At 41.3% G+C, this 22191-nt stretch overlaps 1 protein-coding gene across 1 annotated transcript; it reads right to left on the bottom strand.

The window, feature by feature from the left end:
* Positions 1-493: 493 nt before the first annotated feature.
* Positions 494-21877, bottom strand: LOC124050804 (estrogen-related receptor gamma-like). The gene is made up of 8 exons (XM_046373652.1): positions 21505-21877; positions 15520-15771; positions 15241-15398; positions 13796-13912; positions 7704-7814; positions 6654-6836; positions 2540-2809; positions 494-2340 (listed from the first exon to the last, which is right to left on the bottom strand). The coding sequence occupies exons 1-8, from the start codon at positions 21558-21560 to the stop codon at positions 2096-2098; spliced, it is 1392 nt and encodes a 463-aa protein (XP_046229608.1). The 5' UTR covers positions 21561-21877; the 3' UTR covers positions 494-2095.
* Positions 21878-22191: the final 314 nt, after the last annotated feature.

The following is a 22191-nucleotide window of genomic DNA, read 5'->3' as shown; positions in this document are numbered from 1 at the left end:
TTTTATTTATTTAAAAGTTTTTGATTTATTTAATTTTTGAAATATCTGTTTCCAACTACCTTGTAATGTGTTATAAATATTTATTAAAAGTTTGTGTACTGATTGTAAATACTAAACAAAGGAGTTGCAACAAAGCTGAGCATGACCAACATTTTATTACTTTTTCTGTAAAACTAGAAGACGTTTTTCTGTCTTAGGACAATTTAATGATGATGAAGCGATGGGTTGCTTGCCTCAGCTTCTGTCAGCCTCAACAGGCATCTGATGACCAGCACTCCCCAGAGCCACTGCTAGACTTCATTAGGTTATCATTTTAATTATAAATCTCTATCCAACTGGGCTCTGATGGCCTGAATGTGCCATAATGGGTCTTACTTGGAAATGACAATCTATTGTCAGAGCGTGCAGAATAGAGTGCACCCTCTTACAAGCTCTTAATGAATGTGTTTCACTGTCTCCCTGTTGAGAAAAACGACACTCAGATGATATGGGATTTGCATTAAGGGGATGATCTTTATTGCCCAAGAATCCACCTGAGAATGAAATAGCACGGCACAGCTCATCCAGACAAAGCTTATTTGCATCTTTAAACATCTCTGTTGGCATAAGACATGATGTATATACAGCAAAACGTACAGTACAAACATTTAAACTGCCATACTGCTGCTATGATCTTGTCTCAAAAAATATGCACGTTAGTGTCACAGTACCTTGAGTAAACTAAGGGGCAAGATGTTTTATTCACTGTACTGAGATTCCTTCAGAGTTTAATCCCTTCATTTAATGTGCGCGGAAAAAAGGACAAACTTCAGATAAAACTACTCTTCACACAGAAACACTAACAGATTAACAGAGCGCCATCACCAGTTTCCCCAAACATTATGGCTAAAAGAAAAAATAGTGCACAAATTTCATCCTACACATAGACTTCTACCATAGAAAGGACACCCAATGCCTCTCTAATCCAGATTATACAATATGGCAGCCATTTTACAAGGTTAAAGTTATATCTGTGGGTCTACAACAACTCTATTACATTATTATCTTCAAGTACGTACCCCAATTATAATCATGTATTCTTGAATTTCATAATGTGGCATACATATGTATCAGTGCTGTAGCGGAGAAGCTAGTAAAAAAAATTATTTTACAATGCTATCATTTAAAAATCTTTTTAAAAAAGTATCATTCACTGTAATTGCTTTAATCAACTCTTCATTAATGCCACATTAGTAAATAAAAAACAGCAACTGAACAGAGACACTTTTAAATAAATATCACTAGTTGTACCATGACATTTAGTACTCTTTCCCTGAAATGTTCTTCTCAAAATCAGGAGGCCAGTTATTGTTTTATGAGATTCTGACCACTTAATTGTCTCCCTTTATTTGTCTATATATGAATGTAGTGAATAGATACTTTTGCGATACACAACACAGCAGGGATGCAGATTTATGTGAATGTCTTACAGGCCACGTTATAATATTGTGGACGTATGCTGGTATTATTCAATAGTATGAGTCTTTACTCTTTGGCAAGACTTACCTCTTGGGAGACATTAACCTTTCCTATACAAAAAGGACAAAGAAACTCAAATCATTGAAAGGCTTTCTAAATGCACTAGAATGCAGATTAACAGGCTTCAAGATGGAAGAAATAATCCACGAGGATCTTCAAGTATCAGGTGGTCTTTTGACAAAAGAAGCTCTACTTTTGGCATGTAACTGTAAATATCTCTAGAAGGCGATTTCCTCTGCTTTTATGCTGCATTTCCGTCCGTCTTGAACCTCCAATACAGGTCAACACACTTAATCTAGAGTCACGGACAGCAAAGATGACAACATCCTCATCGTCAAAGACACTAAATGCAAATTAAACCGCTTTTTCACTTCCATTCAAAGTTTCGCTGGGAGAAGGAGGGGTGTTGCTCTAAATATGTTCCCACTGCTTGTCCACAGAACATACTTCTGGTGCCTGTAGACTCAAAACTTTACTGTCAAAGCTGAAATGGAAAAAACATAGTGTCAAACCACACCATCACCCATTTTCCTTCACTTTCTACCATCCTAACCCCTGTGCCGGGTCTGTGTTTGGGTCAGGCTTTGGCCTCCAGAAGTTCAAGGAATAGTTTGTGCATAGGCACGCGGCCATCCTGTTTGATGCTGCAGAAGTGCTGGACAGCACGAGCAGCCGTTTGACGGAGGAGAGGGAGGGTCATGATCAGTTTGCCGGCTCTGCGAGGGTCCTCTGGGTGGTGGATGACTTCGTAGTCCTGTAGGGCCCCATGAAGGACATCCTGGAGTCTCTGAACTGCCTCTGAGTCTTCAATTTGCATGGAGTCTATAAGGAGAAATAAAACTGAGGTAAATACAAGAATTTACAGCTAAGCTGGGAGCTCTGTGAGGCTAAAATTAGACACAGCACTGCCAATCCACTAACCAACATTTTCATACATAGAGCTACATCACTTGCATGGCTAAAAACTGAGAAGACCATGTAGAGTCAAAGAGCCTAATCTCTGTAATAACTAACTTAATACCTGAGTTAGCGAGCGCAATAGCTTTAAGGACCACAAACTCCTCCTTTTCCAGCCCCATGACTTTATACTTCTTCACCAACTGCAGGATGGCGTTGTTGAGGTCAAGTAGCCCGGCAAGCTTTGACTGCTCCTCATCCATGATGTAGTCCTCAGCATACACCAGCTTGTCCTCCAAGGCCAGTGAGCGAAACACCACTCGAAGAATCAAAATCTCCATCCATCCACTCTGCAGTAGACTCATCTGATCAGCCAGAGAGAGGGAGGGGAAGCCTAGAAAGATGACAGTAGAAAGTAGCCCATTACTAAAAAAATTAAAATGAAACTCCACATAGGGAAACCTCTTACAGATAAAGCTTTCTAAATGCAAAAAATCTGACAGAACACCTGCTTCATAAATTTGGGGTATGCATTATGGGAATTGTAGGATCCAATATGTTTCTAAGACTGACCCACACTAGGGGGAAAAAAATCCTCTAATGCACAAATTTGTCTTTTAATTAGACAAAGTAATTTGTTGAAATTCTTCTTCTTAGTATTATTAGTATTATTTGTATGCACATTCCCTCAACCAGCAACTTCTATTTAAATTTACATTTTCTCACAGTTTCCAGAAGATGCCTGAACTCACATTCAGTATTTAAATATAGCTTTAGCATTAGCAAGAAAGTCAATAATCTTGAATTGTTCCTTTAAGTAGTATGCATTGTTAATGATTTGTTGATTAGTGATTTTTTATTTCTTTTTCTTTATTTGGTTAAAAACCATTGTAGCTGGGCTGAAAATAGTCCATCATCATCAGTTTCTGTGTTTTAGGTTTGAATTGACTTTTTACTTTTGTCAATGGAGGTTTAGTTTAATGAAAACAACATACAGTTTAAACAGTGGGGTCTACATGATTTTCTTGCATCAGAATGATTCCCTCATAATAGGACGACATTGCAAAGGGCATAACAAAGGACAGAGGGAGTTAATAGGTGGCGAATTTAATTACACACTGTTGGACACACCCACTTTGATTGACAATTACACCCCACAGGAGCGCAATTAAACCTGCTCACGTCCCACACATAAACCTGCATACACACACTCACACACACGTTTACTGTAATTAAATAGATGATTTTACAGAGCGAGGGGAGGATGGGGAGGCGTGTGTATTTTTTGACACCATGAATGGTCGTTATCAGGATCCATTGCTCTTTACAATCGCCACGGGGACGTCAGTGGCGCCCCTGTCCCCACTATCAGTCTCTGATTGATTGGAAACGCTGTCTGTGCACAATTTCATTGGTAGATAGGGATCAGTATTCTGGCACTGGATCATTGATCAGGGACGGAGACCTGTGTGAGTTTGTGTGATGAAATCTCAGGCTATATATTGATAGATTTTAAGGACCAATACAAGTTAAACCTTCAATAAGGAGAGAAGGCTATGTTTTCAGGGACAATGTTTTTTTCAAAGTGAAGGGCTCTGAGGGCAGTTAGGACAGGAAATTGTCTTGCCAGTGTTATTTGTACCATATCAACAACAACTGTCACACCACAGTCTCTCTCACAAAACACACACACACACACACACACACACATTTGACAGCCAACTTGCAGAACGGACTCAAAAAGGCCAAAAGCAAAGAGGGCAGTTGGTCTTTAGCCAGCTCATCTGCCAGTCTGGCCCTCAGACTTCAGACCACATCACTGTCAATCTGCCTGATAAGAGCAGACAGAGAGGAGGGGGAGCAGCCAGGACAGAAGCCCCATCACAGTCACCTCCCCCTGGGCAAAGAACTCAGATGGCCTGGGCCACTTTGCCCAGGAACCTGGTCCTTCCAGCGATGGGGGCCGTGTGGCCTGCCACTCATCCAGAGCTGATGTGACATGGTCATTACGCTGCTAGGAAGGGGCAGTATTTTTGTAAATATCTATTCTCTCTTTTTATGTCTCTTTTTTCTTCTATCTTTCTTTCTTTGTCTCCTGTCCATTAAGCTGCCTTGGTCTCTTTTACCTCTTTGAATGATTCAATTGGCTCATCCTTCTATTTCTTCTTCTATCTAATGATCTCTGTCATCTCAGGACCTCTCAGTTTTTTCTTCATCTTTTTTTCTCTTTATCTGCCATTTTATTTCTCTGCTTCTGTTCTCCTCCTGTGTTATTAAATAAAGTGGAAAAAATTCATCAGTGATGCTTTTCCACATGAGAAGCCAATTTACCTTCTTCAACTCATTCTTTGTTGCATTTAATTTTTTGTTAGTTTTATTGTTGTTGTTTGTTTGGGGGGGTGGGGTTGTGCCATTTCAAAATTACAAATGCAATTTACTTGACAGTTGGATGAATACAGGCTTCCTGCACATCCACCTCCCACCCCCACCCCCCGGTGAGTATCTGCTGTGTACATGGCCGCCTCTCACCGCTGCTCCTCTCTCCCAGCCAAACCCTCCACTGGCAAAGGACTACAAATACACCCATCAGTCCGACTCCGTCTGTCTTGTGCGCTGACAGTAAAGAGCCAGCAACAGGAGAAAAGAGGAAGACAGTAACAGCCCAGGGCGGAGCGAGAAGAAAGAGGGGGTGAGGAGGGGGAGAAGGAGGTGGTGATGCTCTTCTTCCTTTTCTAACAGAACAATGGAAATGCTGATGAGGGACACCAAACACCAACACACACTCAAACGGTTGCTTCATGTCCACTGTGTAGGAAGAAATACGAGGACATATACGGTAGAGATACACACACACACACACCTGCTTTGTTTGTTTTGTAAGCATTTCAGAGATCAGACATCAACAAAAAACCCAGGTGTTTCCCTGGTGATGTTTTGGGTGTGGATAACCACAGCTGATTAGTCAGGGCTTCAGTTAGAGGAAAAAAATATGATAAGAAAACAGGACAGAAGTGAAGATCAAGAGACGTGACAATGGCTCCGGTATACTGAGTTAATATCCATTCTTAACATTTAACATTTTTTCACCTTTTGTTTCCCTATTGAGTGGCTTAAGACTGAAAAAACTCATCTTATTCCACTCTGTCCAATTGTGTCACATCTGTTATGTGTTTACTGTATGTTTACTCTGCATCACTGAAACCCAAGATCACTTTGTCATTGAAATATTTTTTGGAATTTAAAGACTTGAGCTATGTGAGATCGTAATTGCAATTGATACTTCACAGACTCCACACAATACAAAATGGGGGAAAAACAGCTGCAGTGAGGAGTGGGACTATGTAAAACCTGAAAAACACTCTACGTGCCATCTGTATCTTTCAGTTTCTAAATGTCCTGGTACTGTCGGTCTAATTATTTGAATCGCTGGTGGAATCCTACTCATTTTATTTTGTCTTTAAGTAATCTTATTTACTTTCTTGTTTGTTCTTTGTGAGGTTATATTGTCATTGTCACTTAAATAAGTTTTCAGCACTAGCACCGACATACAGATCGACACTTTATTTGTTGCATTCATTCACTCAGCATACATTTGACTTTTCTACTGTCAAACAAAACTCAAATGCAAGTGCTGTTTTCCATGCGGGAGTATTTTAAAAGTCTCCAAAGCCAGGTATCAAACAGACCGGCAAAGCCCTGCCGCCACGATACGATTACAACCGCCAACATAGCTGCATACCAGCGTTTTAATCTCACTAATCTGTCGGAATGCACTTCCCCTCTCCTTTCCACTCTCTCATCCAAAGGAAAGGAAAAACGCTGGACATCCCTTGTGCTGCGCTTGTGACAGAGGAGAAGTTAAGTGTGTTTCAAGTGTCAAGAGGATTTCCGTAATTCAGACGCAGCCACGGCCCAGGAAATGAATTAAAACTTCCAGGTGGCCACTGGTCATCTGGTTGATATATTAGAAGCACACACTAGTCAGCAAGGGCATGGCTCTCTTACAAACACACACACACACACACACACACGAAGGATGACAGATACAGCCACTTCAACATGCCCTCTCCTCCGGGCGTCCAGCGACTGTCTTGGCAACCTCAAGTCACAACAATCTCGTCCTGTGATCTGATTATAGACTTAATGTGAGCTAATGTGTGTGGTTGATTGTGTGAGCGAACAACTGACTGACTGACTGACTGACTGACTGGGCCCGGGGCTTTCAGCCTGAATCATACCTGGGATGTGCTTGGCCCAGCCGATGTTGACCACCAGCTCCCTGTCAGCCAGGTCACACAGTGTGGTCAGCGCCTTGATGTCGCTCTCAGGTACAGTGGGGTCCGGCATGGCGAAGATGCCCTCTGGCTCGGCCACCAGCAGCAGCGACACCACCTTGTTTTCTTCTGCACTGCCAACAGTGACTGAGGGAGGAGGATTGAAATTAGAATATTTAATCAGATAATCTCAATGAGATATCATATAGCCAGTTAAAATAGCCACATGCATACAAACACCATCTGAAACGACCGTGTTTAAAAAGGTTAGAGTCGTTTGAGAAATGCTGTTGCTGATATTTATTTTAATACATGAATATTCAAACTCACAAACAGAATGCATCACTAGCAAGACGACCATCAGTGGTCAGTAGTTGTGTTTTAAAGTCTGAGAGAGCCAAGTTATCTCCACCACTAATAAAATATTGTATTTCTGCTGCAGTTTATTCAATGAAATATGATTTTTGACCAGTGAAAACCACACAGCTCCAAATGTGTGATTTTGAATCATAAGATATAACGTGTTCCTTTATGAGATGTAATGAAATGGCTAGATAGGCCTTTTGCAAACCAACAGGCTTATCTGAAAATTGCAAGGCATTTTGGGGCTGTTTTTTTTTTCTTTTTTTAAATTAGCAAATATCAGCTATAAAAAAAATAGTTAAATGCTATGACAGACAACACAGAAAGTAAATGAAATCAGAGACTGTCATATCATATAAAGGAATTCCATTATTAACAATAATACTGTTAGACTATATAATTCTATGGTCTAGTCCCCTTTTCCTCCCTTATGAGGACTTGTACATAGCTGTATATTGTACTGTGTTTACTGTACCTTGTAAATTGTTAATTTATTTTACCTCTATATTTTTGTAACTGTTTTTGTACTCTTCTTCTGTTCCTGTGTGCTGCCACGACAAGTGAATTTCCCCACTGCGGGATCAATAAAGTTCATCTTATCTTATAATGCACCGCAGTTATGTGTGTTAATGCTAATGCGTGTAATCGTACATGTTCTTTTCTGAGGCAAGGCGTTCTGTGGATGCAGATACGGGCTGTTTTCTGCGTCTATTCTCCTCTTGTACTTTTGCCTTCCACCTCGAACCCGGTCCAAACGCACACCTACAGAAACACAAACACAAGATATTAATGATGCATATGGCATAAACAGTCTAAATATAGCCTGCATGCCCGGGTGCCCTTATATCACAGGGAAAGTGCTAAATACATAAAACATTCACTCACATGCACTGACTATATGGTTACAAAAAAAGTGGCTGATAATAAAAAAAAAATTGAATGATAATAATACTAATAATCTTTCATAATATTTTTTACTCATGGAAAATGGTGTTTAGAATACTGCTGAAAAAGAAATTGTTGTTTGATTTAAAGATTAAAAAGCCATCCGGATGTAAAAGAGAACTCGCTGAAATTATGATTTTGTTTGATTAGTAATCCAAAAGTAATCACATCAGGTGAGCAGATGAGAACTTTGAACTGAGATGACTGTAATTTATCATATTTCATTAGCATTGATGAAAACAGCAACAAACTTATCTAAACAGACAACATGTCAGTCCTGTATTGTATGTATTTGACACAGTTCAAACAGCTAATGGCACAGCAGCGCGCATCCTGAAACATGACACCCAACAACTTTAGAGCAACTGATGACAACTGCTCATCTTAACAAGCATTGTGGTAACCTTGTCACCCTGCCAGTGTTAAGAGTGTGTGTGTAGGGGCAGTTAGATAAGGAAAAGCTGACTGGATTCATGTTTGTGGAGGAGAAACACACACATCCTGTGAGACAGTCACTGAGAGCGTCTCTTTAGTGGTGGTGTTGGGTTACCTGATCTGCACAGTGTAAACGGCCATAGTGGCCCTGGGTAGATCAATAACAGCACTCGCGTCTGAAAGAGACACTCCAAGGGAATTATTTTCCCACTTGACACCTCGCATTGCTACTCCATCCTGTTGAGCCGGCTGCCTCCTGTACTTGTTCTTACTAATGCATATCTTTATGGAGAGTTTGCATGAACATCCACATTAAATAACACAACGTCCTCTTAATCAGGCGTGTAAAATGTGCTGTAGGGTTGTATCAGTTTATGGAAAGGTTCTTAGTTGTCAGCGTCATTGGTTTCTAAAGTGTCATTATATAGTGAAGCTATTACCATGACAACAATTTTATTGAAGTTCTGCTTTATTACTTAATGTACCATGAGAAGAGATAGGAGGAAGGTACAATGGAAAGAAGGGGACCACCCATAACAAAGTGATGGGGTGAGGACGTGGCCCGTGACCTTCACTGTAAGCTAGTGGGCCCTTCCATAAGGCTACTCTCAAATATCACACTCAGCTGTTGCATCACACTATCAGAAGTAACAAAATATATTTTAGATTTGAGATTTTTGTATTTAAATTTTTCCTTAAACGTTCTTCTGAATCGTTTGTGATGGGGTCGAGACACAATTGGAAAATGGTATCAAATCTGTCAATTTGATCAAAATACACCCATATAGTGATGATTAAGCAAATAAGCTTAAATAACCATAGTAAACTTTTAATAAGTAATAAGCGCATAAGAAAGAAATACCAAACACTCTTTGAACTACCCTTCAGTTGGATGATAAACCAAATTAAGTGAATCACTTTGTGAATGTGTCACCAACCCAGATTCATTCTCATGCCCATGTTCAGTATGTAAATATGCTTATCAGTGGTGGAAGCTCCAAAAACAAAATTGTTCAACATTGAATGCATAGTATGTAGCTTCTGCTGCTAGGGATCTCTTAATAATAATGTAACTCAAGATGGCGCTGCACGAGTGGCTGCCTGTTACAGCAGCTCCTACTCTGTGCACAATAAATATGTGTAATGACTTCAACAGGTCAGGTGCAATGTGGTAACCTTAGCTGTAACTTTCTGTACTGCTCTGACGTCACTTTATATTGTGTGTGTTTTTTCTTTTGTGCAGTTTTCCTTCCTTGGAAAGAATTTTAGTTGTAAATATCAAGAATCTACTTTGTATAGTTTCTGCATACTTCTTATTCAACTTCTTTGCACCTTATTGCTGTGCTTGTGCTGCTGTGACAACGCAAATTTCCCCACTGTGGGACAAATAAAGAAAATTCTCCTAATAAGAAAACAAAAGACATTCACATATTCATGTCACGTTCAGTCACATTCACTGACTTCATTCCTCACTTTCAGACTCTCCTGGAAGTTATGGTGACAGGGCGACCAAATGAAACGCCCCTTTAGCCTGATTAAAATTACAGATTTCTCTGGGTTTGGACATTGTTAGAAACATTTAGGATAATGTAGGCACAAAACTCAGGAGAATGTATAACAAAGATAAAGTCATTTTTAGATCTGCTGTTACACATTTTATCAAAAAGTCCAAATAGTGTTATGAATTAAATTATAAGACTTATATATATATTATAACACAAGGTTCAGACATCAACAGATCCATCTATGTGAAAAATGAGCAAATTGCTGATGTAGATGGTGCAATGTGGTTGAGAGAAAAGGTAGTAAACTGGTGTTGAGTTGGGGTTGTTTTGTTAAAAGGAATAGCCATGCCATGAGTTGGCAGTTCTGGAGTTAAGAGGATGAAGAGAACAGGTCATACTCAAGACAATGAGTAAGGTTTTAAAGATGAGATTGGTCAGATAAACCCAATGCCCCCTGACCCTCAGGTGATGTCATGAGGGGCAAATAGTAAGTGTGGATTATCTTGGGCACTCAGCAGGTGGCACTCTGAAGTGTGAGATGAGGGATGAGGGTGCTTACATGTGTCTTGTCATCAGATTTGACACAAAATAAATAAAATTATATAATTTAATTACAGAACTTCTGGTTGTTCAAGATGTAGGAAAAGTGTGTTTTTTATGGGTTTATTTGTGTGTGTGTGTGTGTTTGTGTGTGTGTGTTTGTGCTCAGATGTGACAATTTTCCAAACACACACATCTGAGCTGAGTGTAACTCTTCACAGTGGAATGTGCTGACAACCAAAAGGCCGAGAATAGCTTTGGTGGATAACAGAACAAACACACACACCTCCTTCCTGTCCGTCTGTACAGCCCATCAGAGTTCGATAAACACAGACTACTCAGACATTGATCTATTTTTTGCCGCTTCCATCACTCAGCCTTCTTTTGAGGGTGTCTGGATCTTAGAATGAGAGGCTTTACAGGTTCCCAAAACGCACACAGTGCAGCAGGATCAGGAACACTGACATTCAGCCCCCGATCCAGACTGACCCCTGCAGCAGCACTGCCCCTCACCTCCATCACTGCTGCTGTCACCACAAGCATGTGTTCAGTATAAACAATCCCACGCTTCTCAGATATTGTGACAAATGTACACATGGCTGCTCCCAACGATACAGTGGCGTTACATTCCCTGCACGCTGCTTCTTGTTAACCAATGAAAAGGATTTGGAAAGTTGGCGGCGAAACACACACATAGTCCCTCCACTCTGTTCTGACGCTTTTCTCAGAACACAGATTAACACAGCATGATTAGCACACCTGAGACCAAACAATTTCAGCCGACAGGAAGTGGGGATGAGACAGTGAAGAGGAGACAAATAGAGGTATTACTGCACCACTGACCATATTTCCAGAGAACATAAACTGTCAAAATACAGGGTCACACAATTACATCTGTATGATATATTGTATATTTGAAATACTGCACAGATTTTTGCTAACATACATGTTTTACATGTTTACTGCCCTTAGAAGCGACAGCAACTGGAGAATTGAGCACTAAACAGGGCTTAATCAAATCCTGCCTGGGGTCTATATGTCTTTTAGCTGTGTGTTTAATATGGCTCTGACTCTCCCCATTAAACCTCACAGCTCCTCTGTCTCAGCCTTTACTGCGTCCTCTCCAGGGAACAGGGGCATTATGAGACACGGTGAAGCGCGTTACGAGGGCGCTTACGACAGGAGTTATGAGGGGCAGTTCGCATTTCACGGAGGTCCAGGAATCCCACAAGGCATCTGGAGGAATTTACGATGGGGGAGGGAAAGCAAAAGGGGGGTGGCGAGGGGCGGTGGGGTTGAGAGGCAGCCTGGGATGCTGTTGATGGCCCAACCCTATTAAAAGCAGCTAATTTAGAAAAAGGGCATGCACACATTGGCAAAAACACACAGAGGTGTGGGCATAAATGTGACACATTTAAACTAACTCATATACACAAACTGATACGAGTGTAAAGATGCTATAATTCTGTGTACCCCCCCCCCCCCCCCCCCCCCCACACACACACACACACACACATATTTAGGAACATGCACAGAAGCAATAAACAGATGCTGGAGATGAGTAGGTGACATTAAAGCATCATTCCAGTTTATTATAACCAGGATCTTATTTTCATGGTTTTGGCCACCACTTCTATTGGTTATGACAACATTGTACTTATGAAAGTAATTGCTGATAGTGGAGAATATGGTGACACCGACACAACCACGTCTGACGAGTGGTCAGACAATCACACGGGGTTGCAAACAAGTCAAACCGTTCAGCCACATTATCATTTTATTTGAAGGTAAAACCAAAATGTTTGTAATTATCTCTCATTGCACTGATATGACATGATTTGATATGTGCTGCAGGTTGGCCCGTATAGAATGTTTACAACAGACCAATTGGGTTATGATTTCACAGGTCACTTTTCTCTTCCAAATAAGATGGGCTAACATGCAGCTTTATAGGAAGGCCTGGTCCCATTTGGGAAAACTGGCAAAATTTTGCATTAAAATCAATTAACTTCAAGTTCAGGTTTAACAAATTTGACTTGTAAATTCACGCAGCTGACTGTTAGCAAGGCGACTTGTCAGCGCTGGCAACCGAGGGAACAAAGAGTCCAAAAAGAAGCTGTTGCAGCCTGTTGTGTTTCCTCTGTCACAGGATAACAGAAGCATGGTGTACAGACAGTTATGAGACAGGAGTCGGGTTATGAATATTTTTTGAATAAAAAATAATTTTTCCGTTAGTGGCTGAGCTGAAAAGCTGCTAAGTGACAGCAAACGACATGCAAGTTTTCTGTTCCTCTTTCCTCAAAACACACTTTATCTTCTCTGTCCCCTCTTTATTATCATCTCTACACAGCATGCAGCAAGTGGCCAGTACAGTAGGAGGTCGCTAATGTTTTCCTTTTTGAGTCACTTCTAAATCTGGACAACAATATGTCACCAGACAGGCACACAGTCGGACTAAAAGAGCACCTGACTGCTGTCACAGACTCTCTGTGCGGTATGTATACATGTCACGACTCTTCATCCATATTTCTGAGCATACATAATCAAGTTTTGTACAGCAGAGATTGACTGCACAAAAGTGTTTGAATGTTAAAGCAAAAGAGTTTTCAATGTTTATTCAACCTTTGAGTTTGCTTTCTATCACAAAGTAGTAAACTGGGTTGGCTAGGTTACTCTTCTCATTAAATTCCCTACTTATAAACTTAAAATCTAAACTTGAAAAGTCGCTACATTTTAATTTTAACGTGCCCCTAACTATGTCTCCTTCATTTATCTCACTTGCTGCTTCAGTGTTGCAGACAGACTGACACAAACACGCTGGCAGATTTCCAGAAGCTATTTCAGAGGAGCACCGGTGAAGTAAAGACTGACACAATCGAACAGTCAGTAGCCCTCTCCTCCCCTTCAAAGACATGTCTATGCATTGTTCAGCTCTGTGTTTACTACCCATACACAAACCTACACACACACATACACACACGCGCCACAGCTGGCACTAAGCGGCTGAAGTTTAACTGTCAAAAGTTTTAGGTTTCACTGGAGTCCACAGAATCACAGTATGCCATCACCAGTTTATCAGGTGAGAAACTGTGAGAATCTCAGCTGGTAATCGGCATATTGTTTTCAGCAACGCACAACAAAGAAATTGCAGTCAGACTTGTGTTAGCTGTCACTCTCCAGGTGCTTTTTGTCTGTTTCAACTGTCTAAAGCATGAGTTTTGAACTCCTGCCAAGTCTACCAACCGATCAATCCCTGAAAAAACAGCTCAAACACTGATTTGACCCAGGTCTTAAAGTGATTTTCGGTGTATAGCTGACCTTCTCTCAACATGCCCACAGCCAGACATTTCACAAATCGGCAGGCCTGGCAGGACTTCCTCCTCCTCTTAGTGATCTCACATTCATTGGATGCTGGGCAGCTGTATTCAATGTTGCCTGGAAGAGAAGAGAGAAAGAAAAGCACAAACATAAGATGGAGAATGGAGACAATTCAGAAATAATTAAACATTATCATTAATCATCTCTTCATTTCTTTTTGAAAAAAATCAGAGCTTAAAGGGGTACTCCAATGATTTAGTAAGATACTTCCGTAGAGTCGTGAGATTCATGAGACAGAGATTTAAACGGTCAAAACTGACGCTGTAGAGACAGAGATGTCCTGACTTTTAGTCCCTGGTGTGGACACATTTCCCAGAATGCAACTGGTAAGGGTCTTTCATTAGACCGTGTCTGCTTGTCAAATTCCACACCCACAGTTGTTGTGACCCAGGGTTTCTGTTAGAAATTTGTAATCTTAAACAGAAACTGAGATAACCTTGATGACATCACTATGACATCACCAGACTTATTTTCTCATACATGTTCCCTCCACAGCTACAGAGGACATTAATCAATGGGCTACTTCACAGGCTGTGAAGTACTCCTTATGATGAGTAAACCAAATTTCAGGCGTTAAATCAGTGGAATGCACCTTTAAACATTCTCATTAATGTTAGTTTCATAGTTCATAATCAGTACAACCGCCAAAAAAAAAAAAACGCTTCTAGCACGTAACTGGGAGTAATAGTCATGGCAGCCAAATGTGCACGTTAAGCCCGACGGCATCCATCCAGCTGCAGGCGCTCTCAGCTGCCTCCCTCAATCAGAAACAGGAAGTATCTGATGAGCCAGACATCAGATCTCCCTGTTTGATCCGACAGCCTCTCATCCTGTTTGCCCTTTGAACCTGTCCACAGTGGCCAACTTCTAGAGGCCTAAACACAGCGCAGCCTGCCAGGTCCTCGACCTGGGCCGCGAGCCGGCAAAGCACAGGACGATCCTTTCAAAACACCCACAATGCTTTCCTCTGGCTCTCACTACTGACAGATTTCAGGGCTGAAGCGGATGCACACACAGTCAGCGCCATATGTTATCTGAAGCTTTAAAGCCCAAACTCTAACATGTTGACTATATACACCATACGCTTCAAGTTTAACTGCATATCAGCTGTTTGCAAACAGGTCTTTATTTAAAACCTTTCTGCAGTTTGAGAGCTGGAAGGTGGAATGGATCGAGGCTTGTTTATACCCAAACAAATGCTCAGGGTGCGACTGCATCTGCAACGTGTTGCTTGTAAAACAGGTTTATATGATGCAGGAAGGCATTATCAGTGATGCACAATAAACTCTGCTACTAAGTATAAAACTGAGCATGGTTCTGTATGTAAATGTGTGTTCTCTCTGTGTGTGTGTGTGTGTGTGTGTGTGTGTGTGTCTTCCTCTTACCCTGGATGGTCCTCTTGAAGAAGGCCTTGCAGGCTTCACAGGAGGCCACACCGTAGTGGTAGCCCGAGGCCACGTCACCGCACACCAGACACAACCGCTTAGCCACTGTGCCCAGCATGAATTCACACTTCACTGGGCTTTCTTCATCTCCAAACCTCCTGGATAGGAGGTGGTTAAGAACGGACAGAGAAGAAGGGAGGAAGTGAAGGAGAGGAATTAAGAGAAATGTGCTCAGATAGTAACACACAAAACATAGCTCAACATAATGCAAACGCCAACCTGTTTGTTCCGACGCTGCTGGCCAACCCTGCTGTGTGACCATAAAGGCCTGGTGAGTCAAGCCCATTGCATTGATGTTGGCCTTTGATCAGGGGCCCGTAGCTGGAGTTTGTGTCTGAGGAAGAGCTTCCAGGGCTGGGCTGGGCAGGGCTGACGTCGCCCTGAGAGCTGGGGCTGGGGCTGGAGGCCTCTCGCTTTATAGTGGAAGGACAGGTGGGGTCCAAGCCCCTCACTGACATCCTGTCAAGATGTCTGGGAGAAAAAGAGCAGAGAGGAAGACAGGACAATGTATTAAATTTGATTGCATATGCACCTTAATGTAATACATGTTCATAATGGTGAGAGGTTTGACATTCAGGTAAGCTTTAGTCACCTTGGTATTGCTATATTAATGACTGGTAATTGACCTTCAACTCTGTAGGCTGGGATTTGTTTTATTAAGTCAGGCATCATTTACACAGATAGTAATCATTTAATAGTAGCTTGGGAAAAAATAATTTCCATAAATTATTTCTATCAATATACATCATCATTTATGTTAATTGAAATTTTCTTGAAAACACTTTAAAAGCTCCTATTTCTTTCGACTGTACCTTTTAAATCCTCATCAGTCTCTCAAAGCTGTAACTATATCCACATCTTCATTCATGCATTCATCCATCTTAGGCCTATCTAAACCAGCCGTTTGTGATTTCCCACATATGCAAAGCTGCTGTCCATTACACTGCTTTGTTTTCAAAGAAGGAGGTGGCTTAAGCAAACCTATGAAAATGTCCAAACCAGCAATCAACATCGCCAGTACATTCAATTTAAACGCGGTCATCATTTGCACACATATTTTGTCTCTGCCTTTTAATCTCTCTCTATTGTCTTTGTGTCCCTTAGTTGCTCATCATACTTCTCAAACACTCCAGCCTACAACAGCTAACAGTTTATTTCAACACTTAAGAGCTTTCATTTTCACTGTTATAGAAAATATGAAGATATTGCTTTAAAAAAGCATTAAGTGATGTAACAGCAAATGCTTTGAAATGCAGCAACTGAGATCACTGGTTCCAAGAACAAAATATGCTATATGAACAAAATATTGGGACACTTGACCATTACGCCAAATGGAATTTTAATAACATTGCATGCTAAATACGTAGTCAGCTTTCTGTGTTTCTGTGGGGATTTTTGCCCATTCATGCAGTATAGCAATAGTGAGGTCAAGAATTGATGTTGGACAAAAAGGCCTGGATTCCTATCTCTGTCCCATTTCAAGTCAAAGGTGTTGGATGGGGTTGAGGTCAGGGCTCTGTGTGGGCCAGTCGAGTTCTTCCACACCAGACTCATCCAACCATGTCTTTACAGACTTTGCTTTGTGCACTGGTATGCTTTGGTAAGCATTAAGCCAAAAGTATTGGCATGGGGCTGAAAAACAGCGTACAGTGTACTTTTTTCTTTCTGTTGAAAATTATCTCAATCTTTCTAATGACATGACACATGTCGTGTGTCCTGGCATTAACAGCATATTTTTAGGATTACTTTCTAAGAATACGTCCATTATAACTGCTTGAAATAAATCTTCTTTCTAAGTCTGCATGTCAAAGTGCGTATCATTACTTTATTATTGGATTGCAATGTGACCACAACAGACTCTCTGTCACCACACCAAGGAGAAAAAAAGCATCTGAAACCAGCTGAAGTGTACAGTAGGCTCACAGGCATGTGTTCTTTGCTCGCACACACACACATCCTGAAGACACACACACTCACATTGTGGTGTCAGGCATTCATGTGTGCATGTAAAAATAAAAATCATAGACAGTCTCCCACTTCTCTACATGCTCTTCAGGTTCACGTGATGAGGAACATGTTCAAGCTCCCTGCACACACACTTACAGACACATTTTAAAGCAAGTGTCTTCATAAACACCCCAACACATACTTGCATGCAACTGCTTGTCGCCAGGCCAACTTTAAAAAGCCCTCTGCTGTCTCACTCTCTGTCACACTCTTCCACATGCAGGGAAACACACACACACATACTCTCTCTCTCTCTCTCTCTCTCACACACACACACACACACTGAGTATCCCTACAGCCGTACGTCTCTCTCACTCTCATCTTGGCCTGGTGAGGTGGATCAAAGTCAGTCTGTTTCCTGTCATGTAAATCAGCGTTTTCTCGGCCGCAAGACATTTGGTAGGCAAAAAAACTGACTGCTTTTAACCACCCCCAGGGTAAACCATGGGCACACGCTATTGACCCCCTCTACAAACCCACCAACAGACCCACAGACGGACAGTAAGAGACAGACCGAAAAGTAAAGATATCAGGGGAGCCAACAACTGCTGTCATATGTGAGGCTGGGTATCAAACCTGAATACTATTTTGCACAGATAGAAATATGTCCATAGAACGCAGTATCAAAGTGGAACTGAATTTGAATCTTCTGTGGTCAAGTTTTGATATCATAACTTTAGACTGCAGTTTAGGTGAAGTTACTGTTCAACTGCTTGTATCTATTTATGACAGCCAGTCATGTTGCTGCACAACAGTTTCAACCGCTTGGTGGCGGGAAGGTGGCTGTGCAGTTGCTCAGGATTGTTACCCATGTTATCTCGTGTTGAAAAAGGGATGGGTTGACGGCATCATGCCACAGCACTCTGGATTGAACCGTAAAAAGATTGTGGTGTTACCTTGCGCGTGTGTAGCAGAGGACCAACCTTAAGGGGAAAAAGCATTTAAAACCTTATTATTATTTTTTAAAAAATCAGATCTGACTGGCGAATTTATACATACAATATACCGACTCCTGGTGAAAATGAGATTATGGTCATCTCTTCAATTATTTAGACAGTAGCCTGATCTTGTCAGTCTGAAATAACTGCCTGTTTACACATGCAGTGGACAAAGAACAACATTAGCATTTGTTTGGAGTTGTGGTTTTGAATTATCTGATGAATTTGTCAACATTCACTCTGCTTTTAGTTCTGTTTTGGTTAACGTCATCTGGTCATCTTTTATTTGATGCTTGGCAGGTACCACACAATGAATTTAGCTCTCTGACTGAAAACATTTCCCTCTTGGGCTGTAAACGATGTCAAGGAGAGTGATGAGAGTAAATCAAAAGTGGAAGTCGTGTGCAATACGTCAAAACAAAGTCAAAACAATTAGTTTAGGATGCTTAAAAGCTATGTAGATTAGATGATAACTCTCTGTTACACCTGCTGATTTGATCAATTGTGAGCATAAATATATAAGTGCAGCTGTAAACATTTGACAGTTTCTTGGAAAATCGTGTCAACATCCCTAAGGATGAGATTTCCAAAAAAATATCACGTAGTTATGAAATGCAGGTATCGTACCAGCACCAGAACTGAAACATTTCCCACAACACCCTGCTCAAGTCTTTAACACCCAAATTTTACCAAAATAACCAACAAACAAGAATTCTCCCCCCCTCCTCCCTTTCCATCATTCACCTCTCCAATCCACTTTGAAGACTATAAAAACAGTACAGTGAAGAGATTTCAGTTTCCTCTTAAAGTGACTCGCGGGTTTACTTATTGGCTATCCATCACAGCCGTCCATATTGCTGTGTCAAGTCTGTGACAGGTACGGAGTTAGGTATTCTCTGTACTCTCCCATTATAATGCATGGGGGGGGGTGCTTTCATAATGAAATGACTTTAGAGTGGGGTGATCAGATGTGATGTAGTATTCACTCTGACAGATTACTAATATACAAAAGCCCATCAAAAGACGGTTGGTGCAATAGCAGCAGCAGCAGATAAATCAGTGTGTGTGTGTGTGCCAGTGGGCATTCAAAGTTATCATACCTTTACCTCCTTTGTGTCCAAAACAACTCTGATTGCACCTTGGCAACAAAGACCAAAATGCAGCGTGAAACGACAAGGAGGAAAAAAAAGAGAGAAGAAGAAGAGAGACGGGAGGAAATTACAAGAGAGGCAGACAGAGAGAGGGAGTGTGAAAAGGCCGGACGGGAACAGAAAGAAAGGGGCAGTCCTGTGGCTCATTAACCTGGGGGTGTTGAAAGAAAAAGAGAGAGGGCAACACTCACTTTCAAATGAGCAGTGTCATAATGCAGACAATGAACCAACAGATGAAGGAGGGAGGGAGGGAGGGAAGAAATCAGGGAGGGAAGGAAAGTAAGAGGGAGCTGACCAACAAATACAGAGAAAACAGAGTGAAGAAAAGGCTTTGGGGAAGTGAAAATAAAATGCAAAGCGATAGAGATTCTGCACACAATATGACAAAAAAAGGCAAATATTTCTGAGGTCCTGTTGACTAACCTTTCAGCTCTAACCCCAACCCCGAGGTGCAGCTATTTAGGTCAGTGGGGTCTCAGTAGTGTTTTTTCACTAATGAGCCAGTAGGAGATGAGCAGGGATCAGTGGCACCCCCAGCCAACCCTAAGAGCCTTAGTCAGGCTTTGGACGAGGCTGTTAGCTGGGAGACGAGGTGCCTGTGGCTGGAGCTTGTACCCACAGGCTTTTGAAACATGGATAGCGTGCCACACAGGGGATCATCTGCAGCCATCGCCACCTTTTCTCCCATTCTTTATCTGGCTGCTTCTGTCACCATCAATCAGCCAACTTGTACATCCACATGTCTTCATGGTCTTCACCTGTCTGTCTGTCTGTCTGTCTGTATCTGAGTTCTCCTGATCTTTCTTTGCTGGAGGAAGTTAATTTCAATTCTAAAATGCTTGATGAGATGGGTTCTCAGAGCCAAGTGATTATACCACAGCTGATAAAAAGCAGCAGTGATCATAACGAAGACATTTTTTTTTTTTATGATTACAGAAAAGAAAGGCAATCAAAAAGCAGTCTTGGGGTAATTAAACAGCTGCTTTGCACGTCTTGTCACAGGCTTTGCTTTGTTTTTTTGGTTTTTTGTCCGTATGTCTGCGGGGGAAGATTTTTACCAGCTTTGGATGAGCTGACACCAGGACTATGGTTTCCTCTGAACTGGTCTTACCCACTCGCCCTCACTATCAACAAACAAACATGCTACACAATGACAACTGTAATGCAAACAAATTTCCACACCAAACTCCCCAAAGGCACAGAGACAAGAACTTTCCTCTTTGATGTGACTGATGTAAATCCTTTGCTATTACACTTACAGCTGAAGCGATTACTCGATCAATCGATGTCAGTCAACAGAAGGAAAATCAGCATCTATTCTGAACACTGATTAATAGTTTGAGAACATTTAAAGCAAACATGCAGAATCTATTTTGATGAGCTAAACTGTGAGCATTTTCTTCTTTTTTCTGTTTTATATCACTTTAATTTCTTTATTTTTTTATTTTATAGACTGTACGATGAATAAGTCAACAATCACATGATTAATTGCTAAGGGAAATAGTTGTCAGGGTTATCAGAAATAACTCTGGCCTACTGGTAATTAATGGCAAATTAATTTAGACTGGCTAAATAATAATGAAGGTAAATGGCAAGTACAGGGATCATGTTAAATGTTTAAGCTACATATGTGCATTTCTCTGAAAAAAAAAATAATGAGACTGTAAATTGTAACCAGTGGAGGAGCAAATATAAAGACACAGGGAAAAGTGATGATGCTTAAGCACAGCAGATGAATCACTGGAGTTCTCCATCACTCACGATTTTCTCGATCTACGTGGATCCTGGTTCTCACACTCCAACTCTCATAACGCACAAAATTCTATTTATATCAAGCACACAAATGTGTCACCATGAGAAGGCAAAGCAGTAAGTAAACACGTGTACAGCACAAACAGAAAAAAATAGCAAATATGTGAGCACGAGCAGAAACTTTATGAGTCATAGGACACACACATAAAGCCCCACAGGTCAAATAAGGAAGCAGTCAGTCATTACTACGATAACTTTCTCACACAGTCTGAGCTCAGTGTGTGTGACACTTGTTCATCTTAAGAGTATACACCTCACTGCTCAGTTTAGTCATTTTGCAGAGCGAAAGTACTTACTCTGTGTCAAAGTGGTAGGTGAAACACTCTGGGAGGTAGAGGTCGACTAAATCCATGTGCACTCTACCACCATGCTGCGAACAGGAGGAAAAATGTTGTGTCCGAGGACGTCTTTTCCTGTCTGCTTCTCCTCTACAGATTTAAGAATCACTCACTGCACTGTTTGTCACTCTCTCTTTATTACGCCTCCAAACTTTGTCTCCATCTACTGCCCTTGTGTCACACTCTCAGCCCGTCTCATTGTCCCTGCGTCTGTCTTCCTGTCACTCACACTTCTCACCAACAGCCCCTGGCTGCTGGCTGCCTTTGAAGTCCTGACTGTTGTGACCGTAGCTCGCTGTGTGTGACAAGGTTCTCCAAGCAAAGCTGGACCTCATGAATACTCAGCCACATCATTTGAATGGCCTTCCCCCAGACTGCTGAGACGGCAGCTCATTGGCTGTCCTTTGAGCCAATGGAAGCGGGCCTCTCCCTGGGGCAGGTGGACATGACGATAGAGGATGTTGGGTATTTTAACAGGTCTTAGTTCTTAGAAAGGATTTTATGCAGAAATGAGGAAGGTGGATTCTTAATAGAAGCTGATTCATGATTTCTTGAAATTGGATGAGGGAAAAAAAAACAAATAATAATTACGTGTTTCTCTATGTGTGTCAATTAAGGGATCCTCAAACACTAAAGTTTCATTTT

This window comes from Scatophagus argus, chromosome 19, assembly GCF_020382885.2.
Source record: "Scatophagus argus isolate fScaArg1 chromosome 19, fScaArg1.pri, whole genome shotgun sequence".
Taxonomy (NCBI): domain Eukaryota; kingdom Metazoa; phylum Chordata; class Actinopteri; family Scatophagidae; genus Scatophagus; species Scatophagus argus.
Note: the sequence above shows the minus strand (reverse complement) of the source record. Positions and strands in the feature narration are given on the sequence as shown.